Source organism: Rhea pennata, chromosome 15, assembly GCF_028389875.1.
Source record: "Rhea pennata isolate bPtePen1 chromosome 15, bPtePen1.pri, whole genome shotgun sequence".
In the NCBI taxonomy this organism is placed as follows: domain Eukaryota; kingdom Metazoa; phylum Chordata; class Aves; order Rheiformes; family Rheidae; genus Rhea; species Rhea pennata.
Genome location: NC_084677.1, coordinates 6,473,642 through 6,497,102, shown reverse-complemented (window position 1 = coordinate 6,497,102; position 23,461 = coordinate 6,473,642). Strand labels below are relative to the sequence as shown.

Here is a 23,461-nt window from a genome sequence, read left to right as displayed (position 1 = left end):
CGGCATGTTTGGAATGATTGGTTGATGGAGGGTGTGCAAGGCAGTGAGAATCAGAGATGGTCAGTGCATTGGAACAGCCATAAAATTAGAATGAAGACAGGTAAAAAATAACCTACAGTCTATGAGTACTTCACGGTATTGGTGAGAGGATCAGCTTATTTGTGAGTGGTTTCTGACTTTGCACCACATCATTTGCCTCTTGCTGTACTAGTGACAGGTGGAATGTCCTCAGAGGATTAGTTTCCCTTGCCAGCCAGTACTTGCATGCCTCATAAATTACTATGCTTATAGATCTTTCTGATGTGATCTGTTTTCCCTTATTGAAAATGTTGATTAGGGAAGAAATACAGTGAACTAATTGCTCTAATTAACACTTGAGCCACATAAATATTTCAGGGGATTTTAGTGGCCTTAAAGGGCTTAAAGTTGGATATGAACAAACTTACCTGTAATCATGGTTGAAATTTTGCGATGGGAGAGGAAGTTGAAGAAGGAAAAACTTTTCAAAGATGCAAAAAGATTTACATATGTATAATAACCTTCCCTTATAATAGTATGATATTATGTAAGTCCATTTGTTTTGTAGATGAGTCTGAAGTTGCTTAGACAATGTAAAAAATATTATGTTTGGATATAAACATCATTTTGTGAAAATGAAATAAATCCCAGAATAAATTCACCTGGAATATTGTCAACAGGGTCAGAGCTTCGGACTTGTAAAAGCGCTGGAAGGAGAGATAAGTTATAGAACAGCCACTGCTCAAGAGCAAGTGCTGGGAGGGACAGCTTGTTCCTTTTTCAGCTATGTATTGAACTTCATCTGGGAGGTATGCTAATACATTATAACTGAACTCTGTTTAGCAAGAATAGCATGAGATGTATTAAACATCTGGTATTGAAGAACAAAGTTCTGTGCCTTGGTTAATGGAGGCTTGATGAGGATGCAGAGATCTACAATGTGCCTTTCTCCAAACGTTAAATAGCTAATACCTGGTTTCTGGACCACACAGAACCAACTAACTTGTCAACAAGCTCAATCTTTAGAAATATTTGATAGGAGTGGAGTTTATTGTCTAAGAGAGAGTTGCAACAATTCAAGTATCAGAAATCAAAGGATGATTTTAAAATTTTGAAGTTATTTTTTAAAAAAGTCATACAGTTATTTTTGCATTCAGAAATCTAAATGGAAAAACAGAATCTTGTAGTCTACTCTTCTTTCTCTCTTCCATTTATGTCACTTCTGGTAGAAAATTGAGACTTGATTCATCCTTCACTGTGTGCTTCTCTGAGCTAATGCCTCTGTTTCCTTTCATCCCTTAATGTTACATTCTTCCCTTTCTTTTCCTACCATATTTACTATGCTCTGTCTTCTGATCTCTGTTTTTTCTTAATGCCCTTGTAAAAGAAGCTACTTCTTGCTTCCTCCAGTAAAAGGAAATGTTTTTTCACATGACAGCTAAGCTGTGGTGCTCCTTGCCACAGGATACTGTGGATGCTAAAAGACTACATGAACTCAGAAAGGGGTTGGAAAAAATGTAGATAGTGCCATCCTTAGCTTAGGAATTGATCAAGCTGCAGATGCTGGAAAGATGTTGAGGTGAGTACCGCTGTGTGCTCACTTTGTGCTTACCTCTGACCCTAGGTAACCACATCTGGCCACCAGAGTCAAATTGGGTGAAGTCATCCTGATGTTCCCGCATTTCACTGCAGATACTGCTTTTCTTTCTTTGTGTTTTGGTGCTTAAGGCCTTCATATTTCCCTGTCTCTTTATTACAGCCTGTCTAGGACATGTAAAGACTAAGGCATGTCTAGGGAAACCAGTCCTTCCTATTAGAAATGACATGTTGTATACTCAGCTCCAGGAAGAGAGCAGGCAGAGCTGGGCTTTGAGAGTTGGGATATGCGCTTCTGACGCTCGCTCTGTCACTGTTCGTGTAATTGGCAGCGATTTAACAAGCAGCTGGGAAGTGCTGTGAGGCAGCGTCATCATGCTGCTGCAGAAACTGGATTTGTAAACTGTGGCTGTTAACCCAGAAAGTAGTTGGAAGGTTGAATAAAAGGCAAGGCAGGACTCCAGGCATCACACATAGGGCTTATGCTGCTCAACATCATGATCTTGTGATCTTGCTAATGCTGCAACAGTGGTTCATGATCTGCCTCTCACTGTACCGTCTCGGACGGGTTTGATCGGTGAGGTGCAGCAGCTTGTCCTCGCCGTAGCGACTTCCAGAAAGGACTGGCAGATCTCACCATGTTTGGTGAGAAGTTGCTGTGTTCTGCCCCAGTACAGTCAGACTCCAGGCTTCACAAGTACTAATGTGCAGTTCTTTCTCTCAGACTTGCTTCAAAGACAGTGCTGTGTATACGTGTAGTAAGGATGTGCATGAGCAAGGAAATGAAGCTGTATACAGAAACTTTAGACTCATTCTGGGCTCAGATGCTTTTCAAGTGAAGTTACATCTCCGCAGTACGATACAGCTCACCCACACCCATGGATTTATGTCCACAATACAGGTCACACTGAGCAGGTGGTAGCTTAGGTCCAGAGTGCTGCTCGCTCCTTTGGTACCTTCCTGCCTTAGCTTTAATAATGCAAAGGGCCTGCTCTTTGCAGCTCTGCAGCCTTTTGCCCTGGCTGATAAGGCAGCATTTCCCAGGGTCTCGGTGGCAGCGTTCTTCCCTTACTGTTCTCATGCCGTTCTGGTACTGTTGTTCTCGCAGCCTGGCCCCTGCAGCCCTGGTGGTGTGGGTATGGCAGGTTCTCACCGGACGTGCTCCCACTGGTGTGAGAATCGCCTTTCTTCGCCCCCTCTCCCCCCTCCGCCCGGCCTTTTGTCTTGTAGATTTGAGATAACCAAGGCAAAATGTCCACTGCTGTTGCTAACGGTCATTTAAATACTTGATAAATATTGTCCAATAAAACATGTAGGGACACTTAAAAACAAAACGGTTGGCAGCACTTGTATCTAATTGGCATGCGCCAGTCAGCACTAATAGCATCGTGAATGAGACCAACCAGTATGATATATGAGCAGGTCCTAATGCCAAGTGTGTAGTACCGGGGGAAAAAACATAGCCAAAGTTGTCTTCATCCTTGCCACGAAGCTGCACTGGAGAGAGCTCCTAGAGGAAGATGCTCTTCTGGGACCTGCCATTGCTCTTTCAAGTTAGCCATTAGGGAGTTTTCCTTTTTCCCCTCTCCCTCTATTTCAAGTGTTCTTTAAACAAAAAGAGTTAGATCAGTGTAAAGTTGAAGGTTGGTCATTCATACCTCAGTTTTAGTTTATTCCTGCCTTTAAAGAAATACTAAGTGATATTGAGACCAATTTTTGTGAGTAGACTGAAGTTTTGGACTGAAACTTCAGGTCTGTGTAAGTGGTGGCTTAGGAGACAGTGTAGGTGGAGGTCTACCGGTCTCAGGACAGCTCTGTTCCGTTCTTGCCCCAACTGCTGCTCTCCAGTGTTGTCCTGAGGAAGTTACCTTACTGTTGGAGGCTTTTTTTCCCTGCTTGTAAAATATGGACAGAAGGAGCAATACAATGAAATGGACCCTTCTGTTAAAGCATCTTTTGAGAAGATGTAGGGTGAAATACTGTCCTTTTCATACTGCTGTGTACTCTCCCTTTAGGCAAAGTCTAGTGAATTTTATCGCTGAAGCCAGCTGACATGCTATTGCTGTGCTATGTCTTCCTGTATCTGTTTAAAAGCGCAGTGCAGGATGCCCTAGCTAGGCAGGGGCTAGCTTGTTCTCTTTCAAGGTTGCTTTCAAATGCAGTAGGCTTAATGAGCATGAGGTTAGCCACTGTGTTGGGGAGAGGTTCCACTGCTGAAAATACTCGGGATTATCTGTTGCTGTTTAACCCTGTCCAGACCTCAATCCAAATTAATTTTCATGCATAGACAAGCACTAGGGATTTTCCTTGTTTTATCCTGTCTGCCTTATAGTTAGGCTTTTACTGAACATGGGGACAGTTGGGCAATGTCCTGGTCTCAGTTAACAGCAGAATCCTTACAGTAGTGGGCTAAGATGCAGCAGTCACTCTTTGTGTCTGTTTAAGAATGCAATGTTTGTACCATAAACCTTTGTATTGACACAACAAATGTGTGTCACGACAGCTCAGAGCTTCAATGTTAATTGAAGTACCAGTACTAATTGTTGAAAATTAGTCATATGCAGACCAGCGGAAAGGGAAGCTTTTTGAACCATTGCATAATTCTGTGTGTTTTGCAAATACTTGGGCGTGAAGCGGGAATAGCGCTCTAATGCTCTGTGGTAGTGGGACCCTCACGCGTGCTGACAAACTGAGTGCCAGGAGGTGCTTCAGAGGGTAACTGTGGTGGGGAGAGTACTCTGGCCTGGTGCGTGGGGTGGGCTGGTGCTCAGCTGCTGCAGGAAGAGGTGCAGGGGCGACCAGTTCTTCACATGGGGGTACTGCTGGGAGCAGAGCAAGGTAATGGGGGGCAAATAGAGGGTGCTTGTGCCTCCACTCTTTTATCAGGTTAGGGGAAGGGGCGTACTGCTTGGGGAAAGACACACAGGAATACTCAGCCTAGGATCGCAGTGTACCATTTAGCCATATTTTTCTCTTGCTAAGGGGAGCTTGTAAACATCAGCAGAGGAGCAGGCAAAGCTCAGAGGGGTTTGTCTGTGAGACTTTCTTAGAGAAGGGTGGGAATTTCGCTGTTTAGTATACATTTGGAAACCAGGACATTTAAAAATGAGTCACTTAAGAAAAACATTGCTGACATTGTTTCTAAATCCCAGGAGAAAGCAAACAAATTTTCAAGTTTCTAAGTTTCTCTTAGAGGTTGGAAATGGAATTTGCAAGACCAAGCTGAGCATGGTTGCTAGTGCTGTACAGAATCTCACGCTCTCCCTGGGAGGCAATGCCTGGCTTTCTAGGCATGCATGCGTGCAGTGCTGTGTTGTTTCGCGTTACCCTTTGGCAGTGGCCCCTCCAGATAGCGCTGTTTCCAAGTGAAGAACGCTGGAAAGAGTTTATCCTACATACTGCAAGGCTGAAGTACCCACAATGACATTTGCAAGTGATGATCTCTATGCTAACTGGAAATGTTATGGTGACTTCTGTGTAAAAAGTAAACCATTTATAGACTAAGAGATTTCTGGAGTCTGTCACCATGCTATATCTGTTTTGGCTTTTTTCCAGACATTCCTTTAATCAAAAGTGCAACTAGATTTCCTTAGAAGTGTGTTGTGGTGCCGGTAAGATTGAGTAACTTCAGGAAAACTGCTATTTTAAGGGTATTTTTAGAGCTATGGAGTAGTCTTAGAAAAGAACAGTGAAATGATTGTATATGTAGAAGTGATGGTGTCATTTACATACTTCCCCTCTCTTTTAATTATATCCATAGATTTTGGTAGTACTTCATTGACTACTTCAGAAATTTCACCTGCTGCATCTCTTGGCATTTGTGCTCTGTAGGTCACCTATTAAGGAACCCTCAAAACATCGTTTGTGGGTGCACATAGGCCATTCTGAAGAAAGTATGACAAGCACGTATTTTTTTGATTTGAAGAGTCAGATTGGTCTGTAACTTCTGTGATTAGGTGTATTTTATATTTCAGCTTAATGCATTTCTGCAGTCTTAAAGAAAATACCCTCTGTGGTGGTGGAGGATAGATAATGCATGCTGAGATACAGGCAGAATTAAGGCTCACCACCTTGCATAATGTTACATTTGTTATGTAAATAGCAGAAGGTAAATACTTTGCTGACTCAAGTAGAAGAGACACTTGTTATAATCCCTGTCACAGCTGGGATTCACTTTACTGTATTTTGTGTGAATACAGGATGTGCTACAAAGTACTCACTGCCTTTGCAAGGGAAAAAGAACAAGATGTAAGCTGAGTGATCAGAGTGGGATATCTGGTTAGCTGTCTACTCTGGGTTCATGTTGTGAAGAGGGGAAAGTGGTGGTTGAATTGGAGGGACAGAGGAAAATTAATAGAAATAATGTGGAAGAGGATGGACTGGTAAGAGATGTGTGAAAGTTCAGCTAATCGTGAAGAGGGGATATAGTTCATGGATGCTGAAGAAGTGCTTGTAGAAAGCAGTAGGCCTTTAAAATAGATTTGGTTTTCAGTTTTTAAAAAAAATTTTCTTTGCTCTCTTTTTTTTGTTTAGTAATTGGCATGTCCTTTGTATGCATGGCCTTAACATTTGGAATCATACCAGTCTGAGTTAAGAATTACAGAGCCCTTGCGAAGCAGAGAAAAATCACTAACTTCCTTTACACTGATTGCAAAACAGGTTGTGTGATTTGATTGAGGTACTATTGTGAGATTGCCTTCAAGACAATTAAATAATTTAAACTGCCTGCATGGGAGCTATGTGTCATAACCAAGAGCCTAACCTTTTTTCCCCTTGACTTACATGAAATAATGCATCATCTGTAACATATTGGTAATTGCAATTACAGACATATTCAGGTACCTGCAAAGATCGTTACAGATATCTAGTTCTGTTCAGAGGAGAGAGATTCATAGAGCAAGTCAAGACTGGGAAGGGGCTTACATAATGTGCAGTGCCTCAAATGGCAGGACAGGATCCATAAGAGGTCCTTCTTCTTGGGGCTGTGTGCTTAGGTGAGCTGTTAATGCTCAGGAATGTGTTTCCTACCTATGTAACTTAAAGTTCTTTGGTTCGAAGTGCAGCTGCGTGGTAATGGCCAGATTAGAACAAACATAAAAATAGACAAACCTCACATTTTTCTTCCAAAAGGATCAGATAAAGTGATGTCTGCAATGAACAAACTGAACTGAGATTTAGTGAAGGTGTGAACTGTTGTCAGTCCTAATGTAATCAGTGTAAACTTTGAAATTTCACACACTTGTGGTAATTCAGTATCTAGTCCTTGTCTCATCCAATTTTAAAATTGTCAGAGAAGCCCCTGAGGCAGAGGGATGTTTGTTACATTGCTGCATGCACAGACACACAACCTTGCCAGTAAAGACATTTTTGGAGGCATAGTCTAGCCACAGACTTCCTATTGCTGCTGCTCTGTGTGCTTCCCCTCTTGTGTGTTACATCCACTTGCTGTGGCAGGTGTGAAGCCAGAAATGTTCACGGACGCCTCCAACTGCATGATTTTATGCATCAGCTCTCAGCAAGCTAGTGATGTTCTGCTCATGATTTGGGATTTCTGTATTAGAAATAACGAGAGTCAAAGACATTCATCTACTTTGGTCATGAGCAGAGAACAAAGGGTATCTGAATAGTAAAATTGCACTGAATGTTCTTCATCACAAGTTCTTTTTATGTTTATAAAGCAGTAGGGGCAAAAATAATATTAGTTGGTGCAGTAACACAAGTTACTTCTAAAGCCATTTAACCTTCTTTGTTTGTAAATATTTTTGTGGTTCATCTGTCCTGTCTCTCCTGCTTCTCTACCTTTGATTTAGAAAAGGGAAGAATAGTGCTTTATGATATGCTTGAATACACTACTGTAGATGAAAAGCTCAGCATTTTGCTTGTCACCTGACAAGCAGATTTGTATTTCAATTAGGAGAGAAATCATGTGATTCTTTGCAAGTTGCATTTTCGTTAGTGCAAAGGCCCAGATTGTGCTGTCTCATTAATCAGAAAGAGTTTTTAATTCAGTTTATTTTTCCTGTGACTTATTAGAGTTACAATCCTGCCATATCAAATAATACATTCAGTGAAAGCAAGGAGCCTAAAGGAGAGTTCTTTCAAAATTCAGGGAGACTTCCTTAGTGCAAGCCTGCACAGCAGATCTCTTTAGGGGGAGTCTGGAAAATCCTGCCTGTTTGGTGTTACCATCTTAGTCTCTGCAAAAAATTGGCCCACTACACTGGATGTGACATTGGTTAGTGAGTCTAAAATACCATTCATATTTGAACAGTTTAAAGCAATTTTTTGTTTCCACCTGTGAGCTGTTGCTCTTGAGAAGGCAGTGTGAAAAGTTCACACTGATACTCAAGGGAGCATGACTATCCACTTCTCTGCCTTCTCAACACCCTGAACAATTAAATACAAAAGATTTTGTTCCCCCGTGACTTCATTCTTAAGAGGCATTTTTAATTTTAGTCTTTAGTTTCATGAAGACATAATGGTAATTTGTCATTGACAAGAAGAATGCATCTCTCAAATGTCATGTAAAGGATCCGCTCCATAATTCATGGGCTGGGGAGTGTGGGAGTCTAAAGGAGGGTGCAAAATGAATATGAGAGATTTAAATTTAATGAGACTGTTGGTATTAAAGCCAGTTCTTCTTGCTTTCTGAACATTTTCTTGGCCCTGATCTCCACATCTTTTGCTTTCTAACTTATCCACTTGTGGGTATAATTTTTCACATATAACTTATATGTACTTATTTAAAAAAAATGTGATGGGACTTAGTTTTTTCATATGTTCCCCTTCTAGTGTGGACAGGGACTTGTGCAGTAATACCTGAGCAGCGCTGCTTTATTTCTCTTCTGTCTATCATGGCTGCACCCGTAAAACATGCATTCATGTGTGTGGAAGTGCTGCAGTTTCTTATCAGTCATTCTCTGTTAACAGATTCTTTGGAAGTTTTGATTGTAATTAGGGACATATTGCTGTGCAAATGACAAGAGAGACCTTTTTCCTTTTCTTTTGGAAGAAGTGAGTAAGAACAAAGCTGAGGAGGGCTATTAGGAGTCTGAATTCAAATGCAGAGTATTGCTTCCTGGATGCTGGCAGACTGTGACAAAGGCTCAGACCTACAGAAGTGTATCCATGTTTCTTCTAGATCTCTGTGCAGTTTGAGGATGTCATCTACCAGCAGTCAGTTCTGCCTCCACAGCTCTGCTGGTTAGCAAACTTTCCCTTCCCTGCCAGAGTAAATTAACTGTCTGAGTTTGCCTGAAATGAACTGAGGAGGACTCATATGATTTTCTTCTTCCAGTAGAGCTGAAGGTGTTTTAACCTCTTGACAGAAGTGTGATAACAACTGAGCAGTGGCAGCAGTGAATGTAGTTAGTATAGTTGATTGCATGGTGAAACTAACCTCCAGCAATGAGGATGTATTCTTTATTTCAGCATTTCTTCTGGTAATATTTCCCAGTGCGGGGTGCTCCTCTGTCAGTGTGCTGCCAGTGCTGCAGTCCAGCTCCTGCTGGGAGATGCATGGGACATGTGGATGCCTGACTTCACGGCTGTTTCCATTGGGAAGCTGTTACCTAAGAACGAGGCAGCAATAAACACCTAAGATGCCCCACGTTAATTGTGAAGTGATATACTTTCACTGGAGCTTCCTAGTACAGCTCACAGGAGCTATCAAGAGAGTTAAAAAATGAACTCATTGACACGGAGCAGTAGCTTTTGGTGCAACTGTGTCTGCATGCACGGCTGCAGGAAATGAGTCATGCTTTTACAAAATGAAAAGCTGAAAAATGTGTGCCTTTTATATGCAGTTTTTCATCTTGGCCTAAATCAGATCTCCTCTCTCTAGGTTTTTTTCAGATGTCAGGAATGTCTTCTGAGCCCACTTCATCTGCTTCTGAGCAGTCTCCCTCTTCTCCACCCTCACCAAGTTCTCTCCGTCTGCCAGAAAGCCGCAGGACAAGAGATCGCTCCCCATCTCCCATGAGAGGCTACCTCATCCCTAGTCCTCTTCCCACTCGACGGACCAGGACTTTTTCAGCGTGAGTATTAGGAAAACTTAATTTCATAGACATAGCCAAACTGTTGCCTTTTGTACAGAAGGATTGGCCCATCACAGAGCTAAAGTGGATCAGACAACTTACTGTATCTGGAAGGTGCTTCGGTATTTTATTGCTATCTCTTCCCAGTAAATTCTAATCAGATTAGACTTTTAGTCCCAGCTGCCCATAGTTTTTGCATGACTTGCTTGCATAAAGGATATTCAAAGTCTTTTCCACTCTTTTAAGATTGGAGTTTTGTAGGGAGGGGAAAAATACACTGAGATTTTTTCAAAACAGAATTTCCTCTTTTCTGAGGTGGTGCTTCACCTCAGACCATGAGCCATGTCTCTCAGGACCTGTTCCTCTTGGTGTTTCTTCATCAGCATCCTCCTCTTCTTTGACGTGGCCTCTCTTTTTGCCACCCTGTAAAGACTAGACAGACCAGAATTTGCTTACTGGAGGTTTTAGTTCTTTTACTCCTGATACTTGTGTTACAATAGGCCAGGCCACATTTCAGAGATAATCCATGACCCTGTCATTCTCGGAGGAGAATCTTCTTAATCACCTTTAATATCCCTGTCTTAAGATTTCTGAATTTGCTCAAATAGATCTCTAAAATAATATATTGGTTTTCAAGGTGTAATCCAGATCGCTCCGATTTTGTGGAAGTATATGAGGTTTTTATATAAAACAAGCAGGACTTTTGCTGCTGTTTTTAACTATTTGAGATAGTGATCCTATAGTAGAGCCTCCTTTTTCTGGTCTTTCTCTGTGGCCCAGTGGGGCAGTGCAGGCTGTTGAGGGTTTTCCCCACCCAAAGGGAATTCCTTTGTAGTGCAGCAATTCTTTCCCTCTTGGAGTGCAGAGGATGTTATTATTTGGTTCTGTCATTGCAAAAAACTCCCAGTGTCCAGGAACAGATCGCTCCAGTGAGGTGCTGAGCTGTAGAAAACAATGTGGATCTTTCCATTAACCTCCTCAGCGGCCCTTTAATCAGGGTCTAAGGGTATAACATAAAGCTCTAGTCATTCCTTAGCACTCTTTTGACACGATCTTGCAGATACTTCTGTGGAAGAGAGACCTGGCAGTGCTTAGTGAAAAACTGCAGAAGTAAGACCTCAAACCTGCAGCTAGCCTATTTTAAGTGCTGCTTAATTTGGTTGGCATGTTTATTTCTTTTGTCTTCTTTCAATATTATTGAGCTCTTTTCTTCAAAAGTTATCTGTACATATTTGAGGCTTCATTAAGATCGATGCTATTTATATTTGTACTTTTCCGTTCAAAATGAGTTGAAAAAGAACTGCACTAGCAGAAGAAAATTTTGTATGTTGTCAGGTACAAAAGATCCCAAATGCTCTGAACTTTATAATGGAAGTATATTGCTAAAAAGAGCATAAGTGACTTGATAATTGAGGTTGACCTTGAAAACCATTTCCAGGTTGCCTCACTGTTATGTTAATGAACTCTATAATTCTTCTCAGCTATTAATCCTAGTCTGGCTCTTACAAACCTGAAGTATTTGTTTTTTTGGCTCCCACAGGTCTTTAATCACTGCTAATTAGTATAGAAATCTTGTTGTATTTACTAGCCCTGAAAATTAAAAGAGCTCTAAACTTTTTTTCGTGTCCTCTTTAAACCAAATGAGCTCTAAGTTGGTACTGGTCCCAGAGTTATGTGGAAGAGATGAATGTGCCAGGCAGTGGCTTATTATTCAGTGCGATTGTTTAATTTTCGTTCACTACAAATGTGGGGTCTTGTCCCCCACGGTACTTTGTCTTTTTGAAAGATGCAGTTGAACTTCAATAGCTTATTTAGGGCAGTGAGTGCTTTTCTGTGTAACAAACACACCCTGATGGGGTCAGGTGCATTGATAGCTGTATCAAGCTAAAAATGAAGTAATTTAATGGAGATTTCTTCTCTTGTTCTTTTTTTCTCCCCTTTCAATGACACATATTTTTAAACATTTGTATGGCTTCAGGAGCAGAGATGTTTCTGATTTTTTTTTTTTGATATCTTTAAAATTTACTAAAGTTTAAAATAACGTTATGAAAATGATGTCCAAATTGCCATGATGCATATAACCAAGTGGCAACATAATCACTTACTGAAGATTTGGTTTGAAGAGTCATAATAAAATCCTCTTCTAACACAAGCAACATATTAGGTAGGGCACTTACTCATGAGGTGAGAAGATCCTGATCTGGTAACACTTCTCTGTAAACCACATAAGCTCTTTAAAACATTTTGCTTCATTCATAAAGGTATTAAGAAAGTTTGGATCTCCAGAGAATCAACTCAGCATGTTTGATGGAAGAAAAAGGTTTAATCACACAGCGTTCCTGATGGGTCATAGTTCATGCAAGTCACTTCTCCTGGTGGCAGTAAATCATCCTAAGGGTTTGTCTTCAACGCAGTCTCATTTTAAAGTACAAGTCCCATAACGATGGAGAGGGCGATCAGTCTACTCTAAAATGGATGTTATCTGTACCATTTAGACCTTGTTGCCTACTGGAGTCATTGGGAGATGTAATACTGACTTCATTGGATTATAGTCTAGCAGGATAGCAGTTAGGCACATACATATATATATATACACACATATCCAATAGATGTATGTGTATATACATACATAAGTGCACACACACACACACACACACACACATTTATATATTTATGCACTGCATTCTCCTGATACTATGCATACACACATTATTAAATTTCTGAAAGTGCATATTAGTAGTCCTAAATTCATAGCATGTATAAAGTCCTTCAAAATTTAGGTGTAGTGTCTACTAGAGAATTTGGCACGTGGCTTGGGAATCATGCTAGGTGGATTTAAGATGTAACTGATGGATTGTATGTTAGCAAACATCTTAATCGTCTTTTTCTTGTTTAAAAAAGGCTATGGGCAATATGTGTGCAGTGTGTGGCACTGAATATTAAATAATTGCTGCAGGGAAATGTACTTACTAGGAACTGAGTGAGTATTTGGACTCTTGTACGCTTTTTCCTGGTATTCCCTGGCTCATGTAGTTGGAAGTTCTCACATCAGTGCCCAACAATGAACTTCTGCTTTGTGTGCACTCTCTTTTGCAGAACTGTGAGAGCTTCTGAGGGTCCCATCTATAAAGGAGTCTGTAAATGCTTCTGTCGCTCCAAAGGCCATGGCTTCATTACCCCTGCAGATGGAGGGCCGGACATCTTTGTACACATTTCTGAGTAAGTTGCCTAGATTGGAGAGGAAAGCTGCAACCTCAGTTTGCCTTAATAACTGAATCATTGTGTCATACCAAATAGAAGAAGGGTTTGTACTGTGCCACCTTTATCTTGGCACAGAGGAGTTACGCAGATGTTACTGGCAGCCAGAGGTTATGCTGTTCTTTTTCTGTATTACTACAAATTTGTTGAGTTAAAAACCAGTAGATTATCCTGTTGGATATCTTACAATAAAATGTGCAGTTTCACCCAGGCCCAGAAACTTGCATTTAACAAAAGCAAATCATCCAAGCAGTATTCAGTTTTAATTCAAGACCTGAACACTGAATGTTCACTAATTTTACTTTGCACAACTTATACCACTATTAAACTAAAGGTTAATTACCTTTACCATTAGGAAAAGTCATGTTTTACTACTTCCTTGAATGTGTCTGGTTTCAGTTTACAGTTTGCTCTTGTTAAGGCTTTCTCTGTTAAAGGGCTCATTATTACCTGTCGTTTTCTCTCTTGAAAACGGAGAGATCCGTCACCTATCAGTCTATCTTTTGATAAACTAATCAGATTGAGCTTTTAAAGTATTGCACTGAGACTTTTTTCCCCTCAGCCTTAAACAATTTTCCAGTCTCTTTTTCTAAGTTTGTTGCAGTATTTTAATATTAAAAAGCAGAGTGGTACACTTCCTTTCATTATATAGAGATAAAATCTCCTTCATATTCCTCCTGTTTATCCTTTTATACATCCCATAATCACATTAGCCCTTCTCGTCCCATGTCTTTTGCTGAGTTGCTTATCTGCTCTGACCTCTGTATCCTTTGCAGTGTCAGTGCACTGGTGTAGTCCCAGATGCAGTCTGTCATCCACTGGCAGCAATGTTTGCATTCCTTGTTTGGAGATATATGACTTCATACTTGGTTGCATTATAGCATGTTTTATTTGAATAGACCTGACTTGCCAAAGGGTGCAGATCACTCTCAATGACTGCACTGTCTTCGTTATTTATTGCTCTGCCAAACTGCAAAGCTTAGTAGACAATATTATATTTGTTTCCATATTGATGAGGTGTTGACCACCAGGAATTGTGGAACTGATCTCTGTAGACCTGTGTTAAGATTGCTTAATGTTTATCCCAGAGTAACCTCTTTTAGATCTATCACTCGATCAGTTTTCAGTCCGTTTATTTTATACGATTTTGAAGCTGTATAATCCTAATTTGTTGTTTGGAGTGTTAATCAGTAGAAAGTCAACAAAAGCCTTACCCAAGTTATTCATGTTGCCCTAGTTACTCACATGTATAGCTTCCTCCAGTAACTTTGACAGATTTAATTTATATGTTGACTGACATTAATTGTATTTTACTTCTTTATTGATAGAATCTCTCTCTCTCTTTTTTTTCTTGCAAGTGTTTTCAAAGTAACTAGCCGGTTGGTTCCTGATTTCTCCCTCCTTGCTCTTTGAGAAGTAGCACACTGGCCTTCTTCTGGTCTTCTGAAATGTTACTCTATTACAAACATTGGCAAGCCAAAGGTTTTTAGGACTCCTAGGAGTGTGTGGTGGAGTGGTCAGATTTAAAAGCGTTCAACCCTAAGAAAAGTTATTTAATACCCTCTTCTTCTTTCATCTAATACAAATGTACATTCTCTGTTTCCAGAATAACTTGGAGCTCCTCTCTCCTCCATGTTTTCAAGAACGTGTATGGTGGTAGAAGTTTATGGGGTAACCACAGTTATTTTGCTAATGCACGATAAGTTGTTTGTTTACTTTCACCTGTGCTCAGCCATGCCAGGCGTGTTCTTCTGCAAATGCCCATCACTAACAGTAGTGTTTTCCCACCCTGGGACTGCTCCCTGACACAGCCCCCTGTCCCTGGTAGTGATTCCTCTTTGTTTCAGATCCTGCTGAACCTAAAGCCACCATTTGACACTTCAGTAGTGCCTACAGCTGAGACTGCAGCTTCAGTGATCAGGGCGCTGCATGCACTCTGCCACTTTGTGCTGCCTCTCTTCGTTTTTAACTGTTTCATTTCAATCTAAGGCTCCCACAAGTAGGAATCTGACCGTCTCAGCGTATTGTGCTGTATGAAGTGGAGTGGCTGTGCTTTCTCTGCAGTAGGGCTGCTTGCAATTAAGTAGAGCTGCCATCTTAAATTTACACCAGAAAGATGATTGGAGGGGACGACTTCTACTCCATCCCCAGTGAGTGTTGGGATCAGCAGTGCCCATGTCATTCCTGGCAGATGCTTTACCCAACAAATTCTTGTGATGGAGAGCTACTGCCTGCCTAAGCAGTCTCCTCCCACGATTAACAGTCCTTGCTCTTAGAAAGTCTTTTCTGATGTTTAACCTACATTTCCCTTGCTTTCACTTCAGCCCTTCACTGCTTCTCTTTCCATCTCCATAGCAGAAAAATGATACCTTTCCTCTTTATAGACTATCATTTGTATGTTTGAAGACCATTTTCCTTGCACTTGCAGAAATACTTTTACAAGTTTAGCTCATGATTTTGTAGGACTGAAGGATATGCTTTAGTAAAACAATTATTTTAAGCTCAATTCTGCTCCTTTTGAAGTCAACAGGATTTTTTTTGTATTGAACCAGGACTAGGCCATTATTTTAAATGCTTCCTGTGTAGGTACATTTGCAGAGCTTAAATTAAAAATAAGTGATGTTTCTGCCTCAACCTATTAGTAAAAAGTGCTATTATTAAGGTAATGAAGATTTCAGCACATTGTGTTCTTTAATTACTCTGAGTGTATTTCAAGTAGTTGGAAATAGCTTTTAGTCCTACAGAGTGATGATATCATTGTCTTAGTTCTGATGCGAGGCAGCATTGGAAAGATGAATTAATAATATCTTACATTTCAGCTTATTTCACTGTGGATTAGAAACTGGTCTCTATTAATGGGAATTGTTTATTACAGCAGCATCCTGTAACCAAATCATTGTGGTTCAGGAGGACTTTAATGGCCCTTGTGTAGGTAGGGTGACTTTCAAGATGTTGCCTATGTTTATCATGAGATCCCCTTTTTACATATTTGTTCAACTTCTTTACTCAGGTAAACCTGGATGTGAGTTTGAGCTATCAATCTGTTCATTGACTCTGTGTAGTACAGACATCGACTTGTGAAATGAAAGGGGATTGTTTGAGCTGTATCAGTTCTTTCTGAGACCTAGAATTTCAGGAACTTAGATAAAAGTATTCCAATTTGGATTTTTGTAATATAGTGATGAATAAAGAGATGAACAGTCTCATCTGTTATGGCTAGTGAATGTTTTGAGTATCAGTGACCAGTCTGCAGACTAATATAATTTTAAACCTAAAATTTTAATATAAAAAATCAAGTTCCTTTCCCTTAAGTTGTGGGGAATGGTAAGGCATTTAATGAAAATATTTTTCATATGTCCATAAAATGGGATGTCTTTTTCATATGTCTTACAAAAATAAATGGGAAGTTAATAACACTTAATATGGAGGTTCTGTTTTGTAAGTGAGCATTAGTCTAAAAATAATGTGAAATATATGTGGCTTCTAAAAGCTTCTTCACTTGTTATCTGCAAAATTTTTGATTTTAGCATCTGAACTGGAATTTAAACTGGGTACAGTTCTTCTGTCATGTGGATGTGGCTTACGAACAGAATTTTCAGAAATGTTGCATTATTAAGTTGGACATGTCAGGTGTGGGTAAATACAAAGTCTAGAAAACTTCAGTTTGGCATACGGACTAAGGGTGTCTCTAGAATAGTTTTTGTCTGTGCTTGTGGTGCTTTGTTCATTTTAACACACGGCTCCTATGGCTGCAGGGAAGAGTTGTTTCAGATTGGGTTTTGATAACATTGGAGTGGAATCAGTTTCTTGTTTGCTCTGTCTGACTAGATACTAATGAGCAAAATTGTATAGACTGGCTAGAGCGGTCTGTGGAGGTTGTTTGAAGCAGTGGTGTAGGCAGTGGGCAGGTGGTAGCTCTTCCGTTCATGAGCCACCCTGATGCCATTCATAACCGTTGGAGGAGTGGTGGCAGTTCTGGTGACAGATAGTGCTGGCAGGGGTGGTTTCCTGACAGGCATCATGAGAGGCTTCTTGGGACTCTGGGTGAAGCATCTGTGGCTGAAAACCTGCCACCACAACTGCAGCACTGTCAGCACTTCGCATGCAGAGTTTAAAGCCAGCTCCCACACCTCCACCTGAGCTGCACTTCGTAGCTGCAGGCTACAGTGTGGACAGATGCTTGGTCTAGTCTGGGGAGAAAAGCGTCACTTCTCTGCAGCCAAGCCAAAGGCATGATCCACAGGATTGGAGGTTACTGCTCTTTTTTCTGCACTTGTGTGAATAACGTTGATTTCTGCTTTCTTGTGTTTATTGGAAGTATTTTCTGGTTGATACAAATAGTTGTACTAGGAAGATGTTCTGGCTCATTGAGTGTTACGAGACTTTAATACTTTGCCCTTCTTCAGAACTGAAAATAAAATGTGTGTACTAGTAAAGAATACAAAACTAGCTGGCAAGCATGGAGATGGAAGAGTCTCTAAGATTTTAATTCAAGCTAATGTGTTTGGGAAGCTGGAAGCGCAGGAAAATGAATTTGCCTAAAGTAACATTTTAAAAGTCTCTAATTAGTTCATTAATAATGACACATACTGTTAAGGCTTTCATTTCTACCACCTTTATCCTGATCCACTGTCACAGAATTTATGGTGCTATTGTAACATCGAGGCCTAGAACAAACTTCGTCTCCTCCTCAGTATCTCTGCTGCTGGTGTTTCATTGCTGGAATAGCACTCAACTCTTAAAACACTTAGCATTTCGGCTGGTTCTGAAATGTAACAGCTTCTGTGGCTTCAGTTTAATTCTTCATTCTCCATCTGTTCTTCCTGTAAAAATGGCATATTTCCTGGTAGCTGATGGTCTAATGATAGTGGAGACAAGAGGAAAGGCTTACAGTCTGACTGTTCAGAGGTTCCCCAAACCTTAGTGCAGGGGAGTGGTATATATTCTTGCCCCTTCCAGAGGAGAGACCTGAGAGCATGGGTCGTGGGTTGAAGGAAGGGTTTCGGTGTGTCTGCAATGGTGGTGGTAGATCAGAGTGTGCCTCTGAGCAGGAGGTATGAGTCCCACTCCTCTGCCTATTTGGGAGTGAGCACACATAGAAGACTCATTTACCCTCCAAGCCTTTGCATAACAAACTAGGATTTGTTCTGCAGCCTGTCTACTTGCAAAGGCAAGACAAGGAGATAGTTCACCAGAGAGCAATGACCAAAAAAAAAGGGAGTGGGGGAAAAAAAGTGTAGTCATTAATTTAAGAGTTTTCTTCTGCAAAAGCAGCTATTTCATGGAACAGAAAAAGCATATGCAATGCTTGTGGGTTTTCTGCAGTTTGCTTGTGCAAACTTTTGCTTGTGCTTGTTTCCTCTGAAGGGAAAAATGCTGCATTGCAGAGAGACTTTCAGACTGTCCTTCAGGCTGAAGTTTCCTGACCCCATATATAACAGTGATGTTGTAGAACTGGCACTATATGTATTTTTTTCCTCTGCTTTGACCCACAGTACCTTTGGGTCCCTGGAGAAATCCCAAGTTTGCTGTCATTTCCTTACACACTGTATTGTGATTTCAGGAAGGATTATGCTTATAATGTTTGTAATGTAGGAATACTGAACGAGATAGTAGTGATTTCTTAGTGGAAGTCCCAGTGGGGTACAGTCCTATTCTGTTGCACTTGGGTTTCTGGTCATGCTGGAGACTTGCTGTGAGCCAGCTCTTCCCGTATGGAGGAACCTAGCTATGGCCAGCCACTGTCCCACTTCCTCAAGGAGACTGTCTGTCTGGACTCTTCGTGTCCGTAGAGAGAGCTTGTTTTCACATGCCTCTCTCTCTTTTGGTTTTCTGCCAGATCACTATGTTCAATACAAGGCATAGATACAGACATCTCTTCTTCTGGCTTTTCTGAGCTGCTGTTCTCCTAATGGGGCATAACAACGTGGATTAGAAATTAATTCATGATTAGAAACAAACTGAGAGCTGAATCCGAGCTGAGGGAAAGAACCTTTCTGGCCTCTCTGCTTGGTTTCATGAAGAAGCAGCCAAACAGCTGCTGCTGGCCTCAGCCTAATGCTTTGAGGCTGCTGAGAAGGCAAATTTGAGTTTTCTAATTTCCTTCAAAATACTTCAGGCACTGGATGACTTGTCTGCTTTAAGGCTGCACATTCCCCTTCCTGACATGATCCTGTTCTAATGCTCTGCTGTGTCTGTTGAAGTGTTTGAGATAATTTCTGTGGAGGGAGAAGAGGTAGCAGAATATCAGTTTTTATTTGGGAGGGGTTTAAATCACGGATAGGGTTTTCCAAAGGATTTCCCCCCCCCTCTTTCTCAGTTGGCTCAGAAAACTGTTATGTTTTATCAATGCATGCAGGAATGCCAGCTTGCTAAATTCATGATTGCCTTGTAACAAAACCTCCTCAGAATCTATATCCCTGCACACCATGAGAAAAGCTCAGATTTGCAGCATGCTATATGTTTTGTTTCTGTGATAGAATAGCAGCTACAGCAGTTTCTCAGGGAAAGAGTTTCTCTCGTGCTCTCCACCTAGATGATTTAAACCATAATAGGTCAATGCCAAGATTTATACTCTATCTGCACACCAGTCAGTGGGTAGTGCAGAATACTACAGATGCCTGAGCATGGAGGTTCTTTGTGGTAAATGAGCACAGAACATAACTGTCTTTTTGATTTTGGTTTCCAGATGCGTAACAGTAGACATTAATGTGACTGAATCCAAGTTGGATACTTGCAGAAACAAGAAGCTTCTGTTTCTCTAACTTATACTTCATGCAAGAGGGAATTTTGCACTGAAGTCCAAATCCATTAAAAAAAACGTGTTTTATGCTCACTGGTGTCTTTCTCTTGGGGCACGGTGCACTGCTTTGGGTTGAATTAGCTGCTGGAGAGTAAACGTGGAGCCATACCTGTCCCTGAACACAGAGGCAAAAAAGATGACTAGAGATCTCACTGAAGGGTTGCATGAGAGGGAGATGCATCTGTGGCACTGGCAGGGAGGTGCAGTTTCAATTCTAGATGAGGTAGCACCCAGCAAAGGTTTCTTTGGAACAGGCCAGAGCCCCCAGAGACCAGGGCAACCATGTAGCAGAGACCTTGGATATTTATAGCTGGAGTTTCCTCAGTGTTTGGACCTCTTTTGCACTTGTCTTTCCCAGCCATTAATGTGAGTAGCCCCGTCTCTGGTGGGTGAGAGGCAGCAGTGCTCTTGGTTTACCTGCCAGCCATCTCTGTAAGGTTTGGCTGACTATGAAACTGAAAAGTCTCCTTACCTCTCAGACTGTACGTGGCAGCATTTAGGATTAGTGATTCAGAGTAGTTCATTAGTTCATTCCTCTGTCATGCCCTGCTGTAAAAAAAAAAGAAAAAAAAAAGAAAAAAAAAAAAAAAAGTGTCTTGGGAGGCATGTTGAGGTGTTAAAGAGTGTTTGGAAGTCCACAAGATAATATAGCTCATTGTGCCTGGAGAAGCAGCTATGCAGTGCAATCTGTTGTGGGCTTGTTGACCAGATAGGCTCTGAATTCATGAAAAACTCTCCTCCTGAATGTTTCCATTTGACTTAGTCTTTGTCCCAGGAGGCTTAACTAGAGCTTTGGAATATGAATAGCAGCTGTGAGAAGAAGGAACTAGAACATTCCTTATTTAGGTAATTTCCTAATAACCTCCCAGTTCCCTAAAAATAGTGCAGGATAAAATGCTCCACTGTACCAAATTGGCACTGAGCTGGGAAAAGGGAGTTGCTGGATAATCTAAAGCAAATTCTATTGTGTGTCTCTTACACTGGCATCAGGAAAACATTTCCTTTTTTTAGTTCAATTTGTTGAAATCTCTTGAAGTTCTTAGATGCATAGGTATCAGTTACATTGAATGGGAATATGCATACTAATCTCTTAAGTAGCCGTGAAAATCTCCGCCTTCATTTTTAGATCAACATTTAATTTATACGTAGGTGATCTAAATGATGATTATCTATGATCTTAGCTGATCTTAATAATCTTAAAAATATTTAATCACTATATAAGGTCAGAAAAGATTTCCATATTTAACTACTTCTACTAAGTGATGCAGGTAACGTGTATTGTGTATAACGTGACTGTTGCAGGGTGAATCACTTTGAGATTGCTGCTTACCTGCTTTGAAGAAATGGCAGTTTCTTACTCCTGCAGGATCTTCCCCCCTTGCACAGGGCTCTGTCATCCCGTGCTGTATCTTACTTTGACTCAGCAGCAGCCTCAACACCTTTCAAGTGTCGTATATTCTGTCTTGACACCACCAAAAATACTGTGCAAGCTGGATGTTCCTGCTTCTACCTCATTTAGTGATAAGAGTGCTGAAACAAGTGTGTATCTATCCAGTGTCACTGTTTCCAGAACCAGTGGAAGTAACTGCCCTTTGGTGGACAAACACTGTGATAAGAACGTTGTTCACAAGCAAGTTTAATCAGGCTGCAAACTAAGACCTTTGTCCACTTGTTTTCATAAACATTAGGGGCAATGAGTTAATAATCCGTACTTGGTAGCCCCCAAGTGTGGTAGTCAGAAAGCTGCAGGAAAGAAGAGTATCGGGTCTGTGGTAGACAAGATTGAAGGCTGACCACAGGATATGAAATCTGCTTGTGTGTCCAGAGCCTTTTCTTGCAGCTGTTTAAAGAATAGTCCTGGTTTTGCTCAGTTAAGCTCATGTCAAGAAGCGAGAAAATAAATAAGACAAACTAGGGGATTGGAGAAGAAGCCTTGTTGGGGGTGAATGAAGTTTTATCACAAGCCTCAGTCTTTTGCAGTGTCAGTTTGTGTAAGGTGAGAAAATGAGAAAGGATACAATCCTATCAGCATAGTGTTCAGTCTTGAAGTGCTTTATGGTGGAGAAAAATATGTCTTTAGCATTGTATAGATTTTAGGGCTAATTTGGCCTTTTTGGCCCAAGGAACAGGAGTAATTAACCTGATAATTCAAATTTAAGAGGTTTGGGTCGGCAAATGGCTTTTTAATGAGTTAATGCAGGCTTTTTATTTTCTGTGCAGACCAGGGACCATAGATGATACCACAACCAATGGTCTAATGGTTGCCCGAGGATGTGGTGGCTAGACAATGATGACTGAGAACATGTCCTTCAGTCTGCTCCTTTGCTTCTCCTTTCCCTGACACCCAGCCTGTCATACATTAGGTATACCATTTCCAGATTTATACCAAGTCACTTTCTGATTCCTTGGAAAAGCAGGACCCTTTTGGTTACCAGTACACTTACGAGCCCTTACCAGGACACATCCTTGTATGTATTTATATTTCAATTTTAAACAAACATCACCACAACAAAAACCCCCATCATTTTTAGCACTTAACCTGTATTTGTTCCTCGCTTGAATATTAAATGCTTAAAAAACTGCCTTTGTGTATTGGCATGGCTTATGTGCTTCAAGAGACAGTGAGAAGCCACTTTCCTTCTACATTAATGTTACTTACTGATGTCTTTTGCAGATTTCCAATGTTCACATCCATAAATGCATCTCATCCTGTTTTACAGAAGCTTTTATAGAATACATAAGATTCCTGTTCATGAAAAAGCCAAACAACAGCTTCCTGGGTAGGGCATCCGTTTTGTTTGATGCCTGTGAAGCAGTGACTTTGAGTTCACAGCGCCCTGTGTGTATTCCTCCTCTGTGTAGGAATCTGAAGGCAATACTTTGGGCTGTAGAGTGGGTGGCCATAATTTCAGGAACAGACCCTATTTTAGTTCCAGCTCTGCATAACTGATCTGCTCCTGTTCTCTAAAACATTGTCTGCAGCTGGTCTGAGTGCTCAAAGCCATATGAAGAAAAATGTTTCATTACATTTTGTCCAACAGCCCAGCTGTGCCTGAGCCAACATAGACTTTTCACTAGATCTGACTTGTGAAATGGTGTTTCTGGTCACTGTGTTTTACTAGTCCTGTATTCCTGTGTATATATCAAATGTCTGTGCAGCAGTGTCTTCTGCTGAAAGGCGTTAGGATTGTTCGGTGTTACCACAATCATGCAAAGATTGTGTTGTAAGTCGCTGCTAATGGCAATGTGCTTTTAGTGCAGGTAGCAACGATCTTGAGTTTTGGCCTGTTCAGCTGAATGAAGTTGTCAGTTCGGTGCACTATAGCAGCATTGCACGCAATCATAGCTGCCATCTGTGATGGCCTATGGTCAGCAGAGTGCAGAAGTGCTCATTTACACTTTTATCTCTAGTGCCGATTTTTTGTTGTGGTCTCCAAGTTGATGGTACCTGATTCCTCTCTTTGCGGAAAGCTGATTCATAGCGAGTTTGTATCACAGAGACCGAGGACGGCTGTGGGGGCTTGGCTGCATTCGGTTGGCTGTCGGTTCCTAGAATATTCCCACTGTTCTTAACAAGTCTCCAAGTCTGCTGAGTTCAACACTAGCTTTTCAGGTACCAGCTAATACAAGTGTCACAAACAACAAATGAGTGCTTCTCCTCAGGACTGTCTCTTAACTTTGTCTGCACATCGTCTTTGCTAACAGAGCTGTACCATGCAGCAGCATGAGATGTGTGCTCAGCCTTTGACAT

At 41.0% G+C, this 23,461-nt stretch overlaps 1 protein-coding gene across 7 annotated transcripts in view; it reads left to right on the top strand.

Annotated features, from left to right (window-relative positions):
- CARHSP1 (calcium regulated heat stable protein 1) overlaps positions 1-23,461 on the top strand; it is an 81,761-nt gene that overhangs the window by 55,372 nt on the left and 2,928 nt on the right. For all 7 annotated transcript variants that reach the window (XM_062588518.1, XM_062588519.1, XM_062588516.1 and 4 more), the window contains 2 exons: positions 9,458-9,650; positions 12,747-12,869. In XM_062588518.1, the coding sequence (XP_062444502.1) occupies positions 9,469-9,650; positions 12,747-12,869 (305 nt within the window). In that variant the 5' untranslated portion in view covers positions 9,458-9,468. The remainder of the gene's footprint in view (positions 1-9,457; positions 9,651-12,746; positions 12,870-23,461) is intronic.